The 17385-nt window shown below is 47.0% G+C and overlaps 1 protein-coding gene across 1 annotated transcript in view; it reads left to right on the top strand.

Moving 5' to 3' along the window:
* PPEF2 (protein phosphatase with EF-hand domain 2) overlaps nt 1–17385 on the top strand; it is a 32402-nt gene that overhangs the window by 11326 nt on the left and 3691 nt on the right. The window contains exons 7-15 of the mRNA XM_059385311.1: nt 506–552; nt 1987–2153; nt 2597–2633; nt 2735–2884; nt 7328–7666; nt 10455–10640; nt 12143–12285; nt 15382–15488; nt 16811–16974. Coding sequence (XP_059241294.1) covers nt 506–552; nt 1987–2153; nt 2597–2633; nt 2735–2884; nt 7328–7666; nt 10455–10640; nt 12143–12285; nt 15382–15488; nt 16811–16974 — 1340 coding nt within the window. The remainder of the gene's footprint in view (nt 1–505; nt 553–1986; nt 2154–2596; nt 2634–2734; nt 2885–7327; nt 7667–10454; nt 10641–12142; nt 12286–15381; nt 15489–16810; nt 16975–17385) is intronic.

Below are 17385 nucleotides of genomic sequence, written 5' to 3'. Positions count from 1 at the left end.
CGGACTATAGGACACCCCATTGTCACCTGGCTCTCCAGGTCCACACGCAACCTGCACTTGGGTCTTGCTTGCCCTGGAATGTTCTTAACATTTTTAAATTAATTTCCAAAGTTTGAAGGTTGGAGGATTTCATATTAAAATACAGATTCCCAACATCTGTTGAAAACTCTCCTGACCCGGGCCCGTAAGTGAGGGACGGTTTCCTACCTCGGGTCGAGCAGGTCTCTCTCCAGGTCTCACTGGACTGGGCATCCTCAGTTCTGTCCTAGCTTTGCTTCCTTCACCCTTTATGATAATCACGTAGAAAGCCAGCACTGTGTTTTCTGATTTCAATATTAACTGTTCCCACAGCTGGGGAAATTAATATTTATCCCTGTCTTACATACGGAAAAATGAGTGACCATTGCTATGTCAGATTTTTCTGGGTATTTCCCTTTTTGTAGTAGAAATGAGACCCAGTGGTAAGGACCCATAGAAACTGATGTTCTCTTTCTATCTTTACTAGGAGACTTACATGGCCAGCTGGATGATTTAATATTTATATTTTATAAGGTAGGAATGTTTAAGATCCTGTCTTGCTCTGAGGCTTACTCCAGAAGTTCAGATACAGTATCTATTAAACAAATGCTTAAGTATTGCTTGGATTTTTAAAATATTATTTTAAATTATTTAAATAAGAATACATAGTAGCAAATACATAATATAAAAGATAGCACTGTATTATATTTTAGTATGCTTTTGTAAACTGTTTTAAAAATCTAGGGTTAATAGGGGCGCCTGGGTGGCTCAGTCATTAAACGTTTGCCTTCAGCTCAGGTCATAGTCCCGGGGTTCTGGGTTCGAGCCCCGCATCTGGCTCCCTGCTGAGTGGGAAGCCTGCTTCTCCCTCTCCCACTCTCCCTGCTTGTGTTCCCTTTCTTGCTATCTCTCTCTCTGTCAAATAAATAAATAAAATCTTTTTAAAAAAGATCTGAGGTTAGTAAAGAGAACAAATCATTATTTAGTGATTGATTTCCTTTTTCCCAAATAAAGAAAATTGGGGCGCCTGGGTGGCTCTGTCAGTTAAGTGTCTGCCTTCAGCTCAGGTCATGATCTCAGGGTCCTGGGATCGAGTCCCGCATCGGGCTCCCTGCTCCTTGCTCAGCTGCTTCTTTCTCTGCCTCTCCGCTCCCCCCACCCCCAGCTTGTGCTCTCTCTCTCTTGCTCACTCACTCTCAAAATATAAACAAAATCTTTTTTAAAAAAGGTGATTATCAAAGCACCTGACTATTTTCCTATCCATTTTTAGTTATAAAATGTAGAACATGTAACAGCATAGATGAATGTTCTACTAATTCAATGTTACTTTATATATACTGTGCTTTCCAGAGCATCTTCCTACTTAATGTTTTGTTTAATCCTGAGGAATCTGACAGCTGTTGTTGTTATTACTAAAGATATGGTGGCCAGGAGTCCCTGGGTGACTCAGTAGGTTGAGTGTCTGACTCTTGATGTGGCTCAGGTCATGGCGTCTGGGTTATGGGATTGAGCCCCGAGTTGGGCTCTGCACTCAGTGGGGAGTCTGCTTAAGATTCTCTCTCGGTCTCCCCTATCCCTTCCCCAGCTCATGGGTGTGTGTGCTCTCTCTCTCAAATAAATGAAAACATCTTATTAAAAAAAAAAAAAAAAAAAAAAAAAGATGCTGTGGCCAAAACTTAGAACTGGCTTTTGGATCACGAGTTTAGCGTCCTTTGACCATACCACATGGCAAGACTCTGGCTTTGTAAAAAGCGCTTATTTTGATGAGGATGTCAAAACCTCAGCCCTGCTAGAAAGGAACTGTAAAACCAGTAAAAAAATACTTCCAGCTTTAGTTGACAATTCACATTTGCAGGAGAGCCAGAAAACACAGAATTGATGTTCAGTCTGACATTAACTGTCAACTACACACCGGCTCGTCCTGATTTCCTATCCCTTTCCTTTGTTGCTGTTGTTCTCATCGGGAAGAATGGCCTCCCGTCACCAGACAGGGCCTACGTCTTTAATGGTGACTTCGTGGATCGAGGCAAGGATTCAGTCGAGATCCTGATGGTTCTTTTCGCCTTCATGTTGGTCTACCCGAAAGAGTTCCATCTTAACCGAGGAAACCATGAGGACTATATGGTGAACTTACGGTAACAAACTAAACACGCTTGGGTATTTGATGTTTGCTTGTGATTACATAAAAAGTTATTTTCTTAGAGCTTCTGAGGTGTTAGGTGCCTTTTAAAAGCACTTTTCCAATTTTATAAAGGAATACACAATGTCTGATGTTTAAAATATTTCTTTAAAACTTACACGTTATTCTACTCCTAATAAAACCATCAAATGTTTCCCACATATCCATACTCTATAGAAAAGGTAAGAAATACAGATAAGCAAAAGGATGCAAATAAAAATATCCCATAATTTCCTGAACTGAGATAATGCTACAATTGTAAGCGTTTTGGCTATTATTCTTCAGTCTCTTTTCTGTGTATTTAAGTATATGTATATAGAATATGAATTTTTATAAACATTAAGCTATAGCATGACTGTTGTCACTGATATAATATCTATTTTTTGCTTCTAAATCTAGATATGGCTTTACCAAGGAAGTGATGCATAAATATAAGGTGGGCGACCTTTAAAAGCAAAAATTTCTTAGTTCAGATATGTGGAAACTTAGTATCTTAGTATCTTAGAAACTTAGTATCTTCCTAATATCATTTTCCAGACACATGGCAAGAAAATACTAAAAATACTGCAGGATGTTTTCTGTTGGCTTCCTCTGGCCACTCTGGTTGATGAGAAAGTCCTGATTCTTCATGGTGGAGTGTCAGACATGACCGACCTGGAGCTTTTGGCTAAACTAGACAGGCACAAGGTACTGACTGAGTAATGAAGTAGTGCGTGTTTCACCGTAATTTAACCCAGTTAATAATAATAACAACCCAGTTGGTAATAATTTAATCCAGTATCACGGGCGCATAAATGTTGTCTTGCATGCTGACTCCGGGTGACTAATAGGGCTATTAAGAGAAGTCATTAAACCAGTCAAAGGAGAAAGATTAGGGGTCAACATCTGGGGGCAAGGAGCAAGTATGCTGTGATCCATTATGATGTTTGCTATGGACGCGAGAGTGGGGAGTGGCAACGAGAGCCTTCTATTTGCCATCCCTGATCTAGACAGCTCTAACGCCCGTCCAGCACTGCTCGTGGACAGCCTCCATTTCTCAAATAACTCAGTTAAACTCAACCAATGTGTGTGAGTGCCTACTTCATGCAGGGAGGGTACTATGGCAGATAGATGGAGATCAATTCTAAATTAAACTCAACAGCTATGTTTTTTTTTTTAAGAATTTATTTATTTAAGAGAGAGAGAGAGATCACAAGCAGGCAGAGAGGCAGGCAGAGAGAGAGGGGGAAGCAGGCTCCTTGCTGAGCAGAGAGCCCGATGGGGGACTCAATGTGGGGCTCGATCCCAGCACCCTGAGATCATGACCTGAGCCTAAGGCAGAGGCTTAACCCACTGAGCCAGCCAGGCACCCCAACAGCTGTGTTTAAAGTGCTTACTTTGTGCAGGGAAAGTGGTCGGGGAGATGCAGAGATGACCAGAGATGCTGCCTCCCAAGGGAGTTCACAAGCACCAGCAGGAGGAGGGAATGAGAGACGAAATCCACTGACCTCCAATATGCACGTCTCTATTTTCTGCTGCACTTTGGAAGTGAAAATTTAGAAAGCAAAGATTTCATTTTCTTTTAATCACAGGCTCTTGTACTCGAATGGTGTCTTACGGTTTCTGTCCTCCGACTGCCCGTTCCCACACGCAGGAGTCCCTATTGCAATATCCCTGACAACATTCATCCAAGCAGTTCCAAAGAGAACTGTTTACCACGAAGCCAGTGTGTTTTGGGCTAATTAATCTAAGTCTGTATTATATGAGACATAAATGAAAGAGCATGGCTTTGGAGTCAGACAAACCTGGGTTTGAACCTTGGAGCATGCACGTCACCGCAGCTGGTAAGGCAGCTTCATTTTACTAGATTATCCAAGAACCAAGCCTTCTTATGTCTTGTTACTCTGCTCTCCTTAGGGTGTCTTTTCCCATGCCTCATCTTTGCAGGCCAAGGTGGTCTGCCACCACATCTGTGTTCCAAGCAATTGGGTAGGGGAAGGAAGGGGGGAAGAATATTCCTGCCCTTTAAAGACCCAGGGAAGAAGTTGCAGACATCTCTTCTGCTCTCGTGCCATTATTGAGAAAATAGTTCCATGACTACACCTTGTCGGAAGGGAGGCTGGAAATACAATCTTCTTTCTGGTTGGCCACATGCCTAGCACAAAAGTTGGGGTTTCCATTCCTATGGCAACGAAGGGGAAAATAGATCTGGGAGAGTGGTAGTCTGCCACACAGATACTGAAGCAGGGAAATATGTTCTTTTTTCCTTGAGTAGGCATGGCAAGTGGTTACACCATGGCCCATGCAGTTGGACAGATATGGAAAAAAATTCTCTTTCTCTTACTTATAGAATATTACCTTGAAAAAAGTTATTTATTATAACTTCAGTTTCTGAATGTATCCTATAGGAATATGAATGACTATATCTTAGATGTTTGGAGGATTAAATGAACATATGTGTGTGTGTGCTTTACAAAATTTGAACTTAAGTGGAAATAGTATTAACTGCCTTTGGCTGAAGTGACAGAAAACTTCAAATGACAATGGCTTAATGATTATCTCTTCCTTCTGTAAATAAACACTGGAAGCAAGCAGTCCAGGGCTGGTAGAGTAACACCACAAAGTCACTAGCCCTGTTTCCTGCCTTCTTGTGGCTCCCCCATGTGGCATCATGACCCACCCACTATGGCTACATGAGCTCCAGCCATTGTGACCATGTTCCAGCAGCATAAATTAGAGAGTAGAAGAAAGGCACGTTTCTTCCCTTTAAGGGACATTCAGATGTACACAAAATTTTTGTTCCTATTTCTGCTCAGAATTTTGTCATATGTTAACATTTAGCTGAAAGGCAGGTTGGAAGGTGTATTTTTCATTCTAGGTAGCATCTGTAAGAATCTGGGTTTCTATTTCTAAGGCAGAAGAGTGGACAGGTGTTAGGTAGCCATACTCTGCCTTGGTCTGTCCCTGTTGCTCCCCAAATTTCCATGCACACCCTGCTTTCCACACGTAGAGCCATGTTCATCTCCTCCCCCGTGGAGTCCACACTCCATTAGTCTCATGCAATAATTGCGTTCAGTCCAGGGTTTCTGGATTCGAGTCCTATCTGTCTGGCTATGGCTCCTTGTGGTCTGGTTACTGTAAGATGAGATGCGTGTTCCTGCACCCACAGACTCAGTATTGGAAGGGGAAAGGATAACTCCTTGGCAGAGGTGGAAGAAGGGGTGCCTGCAGCATTTCAACAGTTTCCTCCAAAAATCCTCATTATAAATCCCGTCTCTGCTTCTCCATCATCTCAACTGTTTCATGTTCTTCATGGAGGAGAGGGGCCCAAGAGACCTAAAACTAGCTCTTTGTACTTCCTTTGTCAATTCTGCATGATGTCTTGTACCTCACTTTTTTAAAATTCAAACATTCTGTTCTGTATCTATGTCAGAGGGAGAGACAGCAAGTCACATAAAAGCAGATGATCTCATGGGAAGATTCACATTTAATGCATACAGGAGAAGTAGGGACTTTGGCAAGTTTTGCTGAAGAATGGTTTCTTTTCTGTAGCTAAGCAAAAAGCTACCTTCCTAATAGTTGGTTTGCAAAGCTCTGGGGAAGGGGGGTGTCTCCATCTGTACCAAGTGCAGGGACAAGCACAAAAGTAGGAGCCCCAGAGTCAGCTATCTGGATTCAGTCCTGATAATGTTTCAGTGACCCTGTGCCTCCTGTTTCTCATCTGGACTATAAATGAGGATCTCATGGGGGTGGGGGGTGGAGGGGGGCGCTAATCAATGAATTCCTGTAAAACCATGAATGAAGATGCAGTCTCATAGCAGTGGCATGAACCAGTGAATTCACGGTAAGTGCCCAGCATAGCGCCTAATTAAAAAGGGCTCAATACATATAAATGCTGTTATTCTCCTTAAATATCATTTATCGATGCCTCTTGATGGCAGATAATAACATCCTTAAAATAAAGTCACCCATGGGTGGACAGGGGTGGGACGACTTGTCTGGCCCTCCATCAGAGTTGCAACAAGGAGAGGAGGAGGGGGTTACTAGTCCATTCACACTTGGTGGCCTTTCACTCTCCATGCTGGGGCTCAGGTGCCTAGGAAGTCATTAGAACTTGTCCAGAGTTAGAGAACACCTCTGTTCTGTTCTCTTTCATCTGGATTCCTCTTGAAACATCATGCAGGTTCGGCTGACCTTCTCTGAGTGTCCTTTGTCCTTGCCCTAGGCCAGTCCACACCAAGACATGGCTTCCTTGGATCACAGTCCTTACATCGATGTACAGAAAGTTCTCATTCTTTGGTCATGCACGTGCCGAGAGCTCCCGTTGTGGCCCAGACCTCTGTCGTTGTTATCCTTGCAATGTTGTGTCCCTGGTTTCCACTGTGGCACTCGGGCAGGCCAGGAATGGTTGCCAGATGCCACAGCTCTGCTCCCTGGCCTGACCCCTCTGTTGCCCGGGATCAGAATTCTTTCAGCTCGTGATTCCATAGTCAACCTGGTCCCAGTACCGTGATGCCTCTGAGTCAGGGACAGGGACCACACTCTCTCTGGCCAAAAGAATCTCTCCAGTTAGGTCCAGGCTGGAAAGGGGTGCGCCCGCCCACCTCCTTCCTCAACAGGGAAGAGCATTCCTGTGAGAGGCCCAGAAGCGCTGCGTCTCCCCCGGCAGCGCACCGAGCGTTTCCTGTTCCCGCGTTTCTCACGGGCTGCAAGTCTCCTCTGGTCCAACCGGGAGACGGCGCAGGCGCACCTGCGCGGACGAAACTCTCGCGGCTCCTCCAGGAAACCCGGGCCGCGCGTGGGTTTTCTCGACTTCCCTGCGGTGGGAGACCAGGTTCTACCCATGGCCAGTTGGTCACAGATCAGAACTTTTGTAAGATTCCGTCTATATGAAATGCTAGAAAGAGGAAACACAGACATGCGGAAATGCAGGCCCGCGGACGGCGCCGGTCCACCGCCGCGGTGCCCGGCGGCCCGGCCTCACCGGAGGCTTCCCCGAGCCCTGAGCGCCCGCGGCTGGGCCCGGACCGGCGCCGGAGTGTGGCCCCCGCGCGGGGCGCTGACCTGGGAGGCCGGGCCGGGGGCGCGGGGCACCCAAGCAGCCTCCTCCGGGGTCGTCGCAGCGTCTGCATCTTCTCTGGACGTTTTCAGATCGTCTCCACCCTGAGGCGCAAAACGAGGAAGGAGAAGGGGAAACCGGCGCCGAAGAAGGCGGGCGCGGCGCGGCCCACCCCGTGGTTCCTGCCCCTGCGCGCGGGCTCCGGCGGGGCGCCCCGAGCCGGCCGCTCCTCCAGCCTCCCCTGCGGCGGCCCCGCGGCTCCGGACCCGGCCCGGCGGGCGCGGCGCTCCGTGGACCTGGCGCTGCCCGGGTGCCCGCAGCAGGGGGGCAGCGCGCCGAGCCGGGCGCAGGGGGAGCCGGAGCGAGCCGCGCCCGAGGCCGACCCGGAAGCCCGCGAGCCGCCCGAGCCCACCCGGGAGGAGTGGAAGCAGGTGGGTGGGGGCGGGGCCGCTCCGGGCAGGGGGGCGGCGGGCGGGGCTGTCCGGAACCCGAGCGGGTCTGTTCCCTCCAGTAAATGAGGGCATTTCCCCACCTCCTGCCTCCCCCGGGGCGGGGACCCCCGGAGGGTGTCCGTGTTCGCCTCACCGCCCCCCGGTGCGCCTCACAGAGGAGGGGGCGCTGCGCGGTGGGCTCTGCGGCCCGAGGAAACCCGGTTGAGTGACCCGCCTCCTCGGGGCGGGCGGGGGGTAACCGGGACCTGACTGGAGGCCGCTGTGAGGTTTTGTTTTGTTTTTAATTTGACAGACAGAGATCACAAGTCTGCAGAGAGGCAGGCGGGGGTGGGGGAGCAGGCTCCCCGCGGAGCAGAGAGCCCGATGCGGGGCTCCATCCCAGGACCCTGGGATCATGACCTGAGCCGAAGGCAGAGGCTTAACCCCCTGAGCCCCCCAGGCGCCCCTGATTCTGTTTTTGTTTTGTGGATTGTGTTATGTTCGCCACCGTACAGTACAGCATTAGTATTTGATGCAGTGTCCCACGATTCATTGTTTGCCTCTCACTGCGAGTGCTCCCTGCGCTCTGTGCCCTCCTAATACCCATCACCAGGCTCACCCATCCCCTCCCCCTCCCCTCTGAAACCCTCAGTTTGTTTCCCGGAGTCCACGGTCTCTCACGGTTCGTCTCCCCCTCCGATTTCCCCCCTCCATTTCCCCCTTCCTTCTCCTAATGTCCTCCATGCTACTCCTTATGAGTCACAAATCAGTGAAACCATAGGATAACTGACTCTCTCTGCTTGACTGATTTCACTCAGCATCATCTCCTCCAGTCCCGTCCATGTTGCTACAAAAGTTGGGTATTCGTCCTTTCTGATGGAGGCATCATACTCCATAGTGCATACGGACCACATCTGCCTTATCCATCCGTCCGTTCAAGGGCATCTCGGCTGTCATTGTGGACACTGCTGCTTTGTTTTGTTTTTAATGTGTCCGAAAGATGGCTACTGTAGCTCCAGGCCAGACCGGTTAGGTGAGCAGCTCCTGTGGACCTCTTTTACCAGGCAATGAAAGGCTTTTCCAGAATCTCCAGACGTGTGTCACAGAGCCGGCCCCCTGCAGGGAGACCGGGAAAGCAAGGGTTCAGTGAGGCCCATCATCGGAGTTCTGTTCGCTGGAAGGGAGAGGGAGAGGAACACAGAGTAGGCACTCCCAGTGTTCGCCCAACCAGGACCCCGGCAGCTGCATGGAGGGCACGTTTCGGCGGGGGCAAGGCTGGGGGTGGGGGGCTTATAATCCACGTGGGAGATCACGTGGTAAGCTTGTGTTTGTAGCACTATGGGAACTTGCTAGTGTTCAGCCATTTCTGACCTATAATCTTGGCTGTGGTTTTTTAATTTTTTTAACGGTTCATCCAATAAAGAAAAGGAGAGAATTCAGAATTAGGTAAGAGCTAAAATTAGCAGATTATAGATTGATTAGATGGTTGGTGTTGAGAAAAAGGAGTTGCAGCGGACTCCGAGGCGGGAAACCTCCGGGAGAAAGATGGCGCGCTCCCTGAGCTATCCATCCATGATGTTGATGGGTTTCAACACCAACGGAGAACAAACTTATAAAGTAAATGCAAATCTCTCCTTTTGCAAAATGTGACTCAGTAATAATGTTCCCATATTTACGAATCAAATGCATTTTTCCCTCAGAAGTACATTTAGAAAGTATTGGGTGTCAACAACCAAAATACACCCATTATTTAATGTAAATTATAGAAGATTGGCCATCAGTGTTTTCCTGAATAGTAACAAAAGGACAGAACCTGAATTGCTAGACAGTTGTTCAGCTCTTCTGCAAATTCTTTTGAGAGAATTCTCTTCTGTAATGACTTGAATAACTGAAGCATTTGATCGTACTTTCCCAGGACCACAGCTGGGGCCTTTTGATGGCTGCATGAGAGATCATGTTGCCAGGCCCACAACTTCTGCCTTCTCTTTAGGACAACCGTCCAGGAGACCAGACACTCTTCAGCTAACTGAAGATTTCTCCCAGAGCCACTCGCTTGTTAGGTGGTTTACATGCCAAGCTTTCATTTAAGATTTATCTCCAAGAAAGTGGGTAACATGCTTGTCAAACAGTATGCACATATACACCCTCCTCTGAGTAATAAAAAATTCTGGAACCTCAGGGGTTCAAAATATAAGCATACGTCAGGGCACCTGGGTAGTTCAGTCAGTTAAATATCTTCAGCTCAGGTCATGATCTCAGGGTCCTGGGATCAAGTCCTGAGTTGGGCTCTCTGCCCAGTGGGGAGCCTACTTCTCCCTCTCCCTCTGCCTCTCCCCCAGCCTGGGCTCGCTCTCTTTCTCTGACAAATAAATAAATAAAATCTTTTAGGGGCTTCGGGGTGCCTCCATGGGTTAAGCCTCTGCCTTCAGCTCAGGTCATGATCTCAGGGTCCTGGGATCGAGCCCCGCATCGGGCTCTCTGTTCAGCGGGGAGCCTGCTTCCCCCTCCCCTTTCCCCACCACCTGCCTACTTGTTGTGATCTCTGTCAAATAAATAAATGAAATCTTTTAAAAATGTGTATATATATATATATGTATATAAGCACATATCAAATATTGATCCCATAGACAATCACTCACATTTATGCAAACATTTGTATCTTCTTCTTCCTCTCCTCATCCGCCTTTCACTCCTCCTCCTCCTCCTCCTCCTCCTCCTCCCGTCTTCATGGAGTGACTCTGAATCTCTGCCTAGATTTTAGGGAAGCAACATCTCTTGGTCTCTGCAGGTGGTCGATATCCTGTGGAGCGATCCCATGGCCCAGGATGGCTGCAAGGCCAACACCGTGCGAGGAGGAGGCTGTTATTTTGGCCCTAATGTGACAGAACAGTTGCTGCAGAAATACAACCTGCAGTTCCTGATCCGCTCGCACGAATGCAAACCAGAGGGCTACGAGTTCTGCCACAGCCGCAAGGTAGGCGCCGGGTCGGCCGTGGCGCGGGAGTGCTCCCTCCTGGTCCTCCCGGCCTGGGCGAGCACAGTCAGCCCCGCCCCCCTGCTCAGGGCAACCAGGTCCTTTACAGTCACTTACCCTTGACTTTCACAGTCCCTTTATTTATTTATCTACTTTATCTAATTTTTTTTAAATGGCAAATGCTTTCAAAGTATGTTGTTTTATTTTTAAATATTTTGTTTTTATTTATTTGAGAGAGAGAGAGAGAGAGAGCGAGCGGGGATGGGGGAAGGGGAGAGGGAGAACCAGCTCCCTGCTGAGCAGCCCCCCGCCCCACCCCCAAGGCTGGGCTGGATCCCAGGACCCTGGGATCATGACCCAGCGGAAGGCAGACGAGCAACGACAGAGCCACCCAGGCGCCCCTCGCAGCCTCTTCGAACCTCAGAGTCCGGTCGCTGCTGCCACTCAGTCGTCCCTTGAGAGAACAGAGGGCAGAGACGACCCCATCTCTGGGACAGAAATGGGGTTTTCCCAGCCGCGTCTCTGTTTCTGAAGTCACATCGCTCACTGACATGCATTTCCAACAAGACGACAAGGTGACGGGGTTTCTGCACCGCGGCCCGGTGGGGATGCCGCGTGGCTTGTCTTCTCCGGAGCGCGTTCCGTGTCCTGCCTCGCCTTCTCGCACCTTCGTCCTCCAGCGTCTGCCCAGGCCGGTGCCGCTGGGATGAGAGCATGGCCCAGAGAGCTAAGTCTGCAGAAGAACAGGCTTCCGTGCGGGGCGTAAAGAGGGAGATCAACTAATCTCAGAAACGTCTGGTTAGTCCAAGTTTGTCTCCTGCAGGACTTCGAGAACCTTCAGTTTCCTCTATTTCTTGTAACTCTCGGAGAAGAGACGCAGTATCTACCGTTTCCTGATGTCCCGACAGTGTGGAAGCTTTTCTCACAGGTCATCTTAGGGGACACAGGACTCGGTGGGAAGCTCTGCGACAAGGCCTCACACCAGCTTTCACGACTGGGGTGCCGACTGTAAGATCCAGCTCGCCTCTGGTTGACCTAAATGGAGTGTTATGTCTGACCCTGGCTGCTGTACTTGAGACTAAAAGGGAAGAAATCCCATTATTTGGGGCATCTGGGTGGCTCAGTTGGTTGAGTGTCGCCTTCGGCTCAGGTCATGATCCTGGAGTTGGGGGCTCATGGGGCGGGCTCCCTGCTCAGCAGGGAGTCTGCTTCTCCGTCTGCCTCTGCCTTTCCCGCAGCTGGTGCTCCCCCTCTCGTGCTCACTCTCTCTCTAAATAAATAAAACTTTTAAAAAAGATACCATGTTGTGGGTGTCCTATCAGAATTCAAATTATTGCTTGAATCACACCTCCTGCCTCACTAGCATTGATGACTTTAAAGAAGTAAAAATATCCATAGGTGAGGTCAAGGCGGAGGGGCAGCCCCTGAGACTGGGCTGGGCCCTATCAGATCGGAGGTGAAGCGTTCGTCAGTGAATCCGAAGGCCTTCTGTTTTGGTCCAGGTCTTGACCATCTTTTCTGCCTCCAACTACTATGAAGTTGGCAGCAACAGGGGGGCCTATGTCAAGCTGGGGCCGGCCCTGAGCCCGCACATCGTGCAGTATCAAGCGAACAAGACAACCCACATGCTGACTATGAGGCAGAGGTAAGAATCTTTAATGAACGATTTACAGAAAAACAGAATTACGGTGTTTGTAGAAACTTTGAAATGTCAAGCGTTCTTACATTCATCCAAATTCTAAGTGACTGTTCAGAATTTACAGAGCACCTGGGTGGCTCAGTGGGCTCAGCTCAGGTGTCCGTCTCAGGTTTGTGGGTTCAAGCCCCACATGGGGCTCTACGCTGGGCATGGAGCCTACTTAGAACAACAACAAAACAACGAAGTCCAGCGATGTCAGCAGTGAGGTCTACAACAGACATGGCAATGGCCTCTTTCTTCTTCTTCATACACTTTAAGATCTGCACGTACCCATCATTAATGGAAGCAACAGATTTGCTTCCTGCAGAAGTTATTCTCAATGGGGGCATCTTGGGTAACCATATGCCAGGCCACTGAGTCTTTCCAGGATCACTCTTATGTTTTCTCTCATCCATAAAGGGTTTGTTTTACCCCATAAGCCGCAGCCAAAGGTTCTTTGGTTTCTAGGGATTTGACAGATGGGATTCAGTCCACACATTTGTTGACAGTGCCTTTTTCTTCCTGGGGACGGACGTGTATAATATGACTTGCATGGCTTCTGTTGAGATGATTCTGAGTTCTCACCTTCGATGAGAGCTTCCCATCCATGAAGTGCTATTGTAAAGAATTTATACGTATTGTCTCACAATGAACTTAGGAAATACAGATGAATTTCAGTTTTATGGAGGAGATCATTAAGGAACACAGGTTAAATCCGCCAGTCCATGGTCCCACAGCTAATATACAGGGAAGGCAAGCCTGGCCCAGGCCATCTTAGTTCAGAAATCAGACACGTAATGGACATGTGGTACTGCCTCTCACCAAGAAGAGGGTCCCAGTGTACAAAAGCGACTAACAGATGCAGTTTTAGTGCCACGGAACAAGCTTCTTTAATTATCAGATGAACTAATTAGAAATCAAACCAAAGTTAACATAAATCCAGTGGAAAGAGACCACATTAATATTTAACATCTGTTGGTGTGAGTGCTATAAAGAGCCTTATTTTAAACCACTCTTGAGTTACTAAATATCCGGAGTTATGAAACACTCAAGTTGTTAGAAAATCAAGGCCACATCACTCAAGAAGATGTTTTATATGAGAATTTAAACTCATTAATTGATAGTCAGACCCACTGTGCGGAGGCCTCCATCACCAAAGGGGAGCTTTACCAAAACTCAGGCACCTGGACACCCCACAGCCCCACCAAACAGGATCTCTAGGCGTGGGCCCCGCACAACTGCAATGCCCAATTCCACGAGTTTTAGGTGTCGTCGCTACAAAAGAAATCACTGTAGGGAAGCCTATAGGTATGTTTTAATAACATGATTAAAGAGCTCTTGGAAATATTCATTGGCTTTATGAAAGGAGGTAAACATCAGCTAATTTACCCAGTGATCACTTGTCCAACAACGTCAACTCCCTGGAGCGGGAGTGAGGGGGAAATGTCTCTGACCACCCGGAGTTGATGGCTCGGGATCCGTATACTCGGGACCGCGTGTTTTTCTTAGAAGAGGACTCATTCGGCATCGGTTTCCTCTGGCTTCACATCCACATCTCACAATAAGAGTCTGACCTGCCTAGAGTTCACCTGTCAAGATTGGTTGCTGGTCCCACCCCTTTTAGCTACATGACTGTGCATTAGTTACTTTGTAAGGGGCGTAATAATAGGACCTTCCTCAGTGGGTGTTGGAGGACTGAGGTAATCCACGCAGAGCTCTGCATTTAGTTGCGGCCCCTGTTGGCTGCCTGATGTAGAAACAGAGAGCCTCGTCCATCTAGATGCGGCCTGAGAACATCACTACACTACGTCCCTGTGTGCTCACGCTGGATGATGATAATGTAACAGGAGATGGTTTGAATGCTTTGTCAAACCAGTTATTTAAAACTTTTGGGAGGAGAAGGAGTCCCATAGTTCTTTTTTTTTTAAATTGGAGAGAGAGTGCGCACAAACAGGGGAGGGGCAGAGGAAGAGGAAGAGAATCTCTAGCAGACTCCCCACAGAGTGTGGAGCCCCATGTGGGACTCAGTCTCACGAGCCTGAGATCATGGCCTGAGCAGAAACCAAGGGTCAGATGCTTAAGCAACTGAGCCACCCAGGTACCCGAGGGAGTCCAATACTTCTTTGACCCTTTGATGAAACAATGAACTCCCTCCAGAAAAAGCAAATACACTCACATACCTATACATTTAGGGATGAGTTTTAGGAAGTTCACACTCTTCTAGGGGTCTCCGGCACCCCCGTAAGGATTATTCTGCTAAACACCTTAAACTACGAGGACGATTTTCATCAAACATGATTGAAACTGTGTGTGTGTGTATGTGCACATGTGTGTCTGTCACTGCCCCCAAAAGATAGGTTATCTGGTCATCATTTATAGAATGGCTGGTTCCTCAATGAGGCAGGACAAAGTATATATTTACCTTTTTCTCTTTTTTTCTTTCCCTTTATCTCTTCTTATCTTTTTATTCATTCAACTACACGTATTTATTGAATACTTACTTTGGGCCTAGTGTTTTGCTCAGGATTACTCTTTTGATCCAGTAAGAATGAGAAAACTTAATTAATGTCATTTCATTATTCATAAATCTTGCCTTGTGTCTATATAACATAATAACAAATTATAAGGAAAGCATATTAGCATGATAACAGGTACCATTGACTAAGCACTTTGAATGTGCTGGGCTTTCTTCTAAGTGCTTTGTATGAACTGACTTTTCTAATCTTCACAATCCTAAGAGGCAGGTACAAATTTCCTTCCTTCCTTCCTTCTTGTTTTGAAGATGGGGAAATTGAGGTGCGGTACAGTAGGATAACATTACCACAAAGGTGGTCTTTTTCCAGAACTTTTGCCGTAACTACCGTCCTGCACTGGGTAGGACGGTGGCAGGTCCTGCTTGAGCCCAGCAGGGAGAAATAATGGGGAGAAATCAGAGCTGGAGCTCTTCCTTCAGAAGGTTGAGGTGTTAAGAGAGAGAGAGAGAAGTGTGGTAAGAAAAACAAACGTGTGACTGTTTCCTTGATGTGAACTTTTTAAAATGTTTGTTTTCATCCCCTGTCCCAGGATTAGCAGAGTAGAGGAGTCTGCGCTGAGATCTCTGCGGGAAAAGTTATTTGCTCATTCCTCAGATCTTCTTGGTGAATTTAAGAAGCATGACACAGATAAAACTGGTAAGACCAGACAAGTAAAATATTCCTAAAAGGAAACAGGCAAAAAAAAAAATCTTTGCAGCAGAAGTTATCACATCATTATTTGTTGAACTCAGGACCAAAGGACATCTTTGACTCCTTTTTTTCATTTTATTCAACTTAATGTTCTTGTTATCTTTTCTAAAGTTTAAAATGCCAAGCTTTTATTTATTTTTTTTAAATAAAATGAGAGAGCGAGAGAGTGAGAGAGAGCGCAATCAGGGTGAAGGAAGAAGCAGACTCCCCGCTGAGCAAGGAGTCTGATGCAGGACTCGATCCTGGGACTCAGGGATCCTGACCTGAGCCAAAGGCAGATGCTTAACTAACTGAGCCACCCAAGTGTCCCTAAAATTCCAAACTTTTTTTTTTTAAGATTTTTTAAATTATTATTTATTTATTTGACAGAGAGATCACAAGTAGATGGAGAGGCAGAGAGAGAGAGAGAAGCAGGCTCCCTGCTGAACAGAGTGCCCGATGTGGGACTCGATCCCAGCAACCTGAGATCATGACCTGAGCCGAAGGCAGCGGCTTAACCCACTGAGCCACCCAGGCGCCCTAAAATTCCAAACTTTTAACAGAATGTGAGTTTAGCAAACTATAGAGGGGATGTTACAAAGAGATGGAGACAAGGGGAGGGTAACAAGGCCAGAACTAAGCAAAAACCAATGGGTGCAGGAAGTTACAAGAATATATCCAAAAATTAGCAAAAAAAAACCAATGATTTGGCTTCTTATTCTTGCTTAGTGTATACATATATGTTCTGTGTTCTATTATCAAAGCTAGGATTTTTGTCTTTGCTCAACTAAATAGAATATTTGTCTAATATACATTGACCACATATATATATATATATCCCCATTATAAAATAATGGTAACAATCATAAATTCACGGCAATATCTGCTCGTATATGTACCAACAACTAATGCTGTATATGCACATATATATATGTATATAGTTTTAGGATATTATTTACAGGAGTGTTGTGTGACTTTTCAGTAGTGTGCCAGATTTAGCAAACAAAAACAGGATGCCTAATTAAATTTGAATTATAGATAGACCACAAATAATTCTAAAATATAATTATGTCCCATGCACTATCTGGACCATAAATGCTTATTTAATTGGGCATACTCGTGCAACCCATTTCCAGGAAACTCTACCTAACCCACAAAAAGAGTGACAGTGCCCATTAATTCTGTTCCCTGCAGACAGCAGGGGGTATGTCAGGATAAAAAGGTCTGCACTGTGGGGCAGGACACTGGACTTGTAAGTGACAAGTCAGCTCATGGTCTTGTTGCTGTAGGTTTCATCTCCCTGAGTGACTGGGCAGAAGCCGTGGAGTCAGTGCTGCGGCTGGGACTGCCATGGCGGATGCTGAGGCCACAGCTGGTGAGCAGCTCCACGGACTCCATGCTGGAGTACAAGTCCTGGCTGAAGGACTTGGCCAAGGAACAACGGAGCCGTGAGGTAATGGTGGGAAGAGGCTGCGTGCCGCCATACTGTGGGCCATGAAGCTCCCTATGGGGAACTTTGCATCGGCAGCAAGTATGGAGAACCCAGAAAAGAAGATGGATGAGAAAAGGGAACTACTTGTTGAGCTTCTGTATGTCAGGTTTTGTGTTAAGTGACTTACATATATTGCCTCAATTTATCCTCAAAATACCTACCTCACAAGGATGGTCTTATCAGCACCATTATACCTACAAGGACGCTGCTCACCGAGCTGCTAGAATGTAGAACTGGGACCCAATCCCAGGTCTGTCTGACTTCCCGGGCACCATCCTGCTTCCCTCACTAAGAAAGAAAGAAAGGAAGAAAGAAAGGAAGAAAGAAAGAAAGAAAGAAAGAAAGAAAGAAAGAAAGAAAGAAAGAAAGAAA

The sequence above is a fragment of the Mustela nigripes genome, chromosome 1, assembly GCF_022355385.1.
Source record: "Mustela nigripes isolate SB6536 chromosome 1, MUSNIG.SB6536, whole genome shotgun sequence".
Lineage (NCBI taxonomy): Eukaryota > Metazoa > Chordata > Mammalia > Carnivora > Mustelidae > Mustela > Mustela nigripes.
This window is presented reverse-complemented; position numbering and strand designations above follow the sequence as displayed.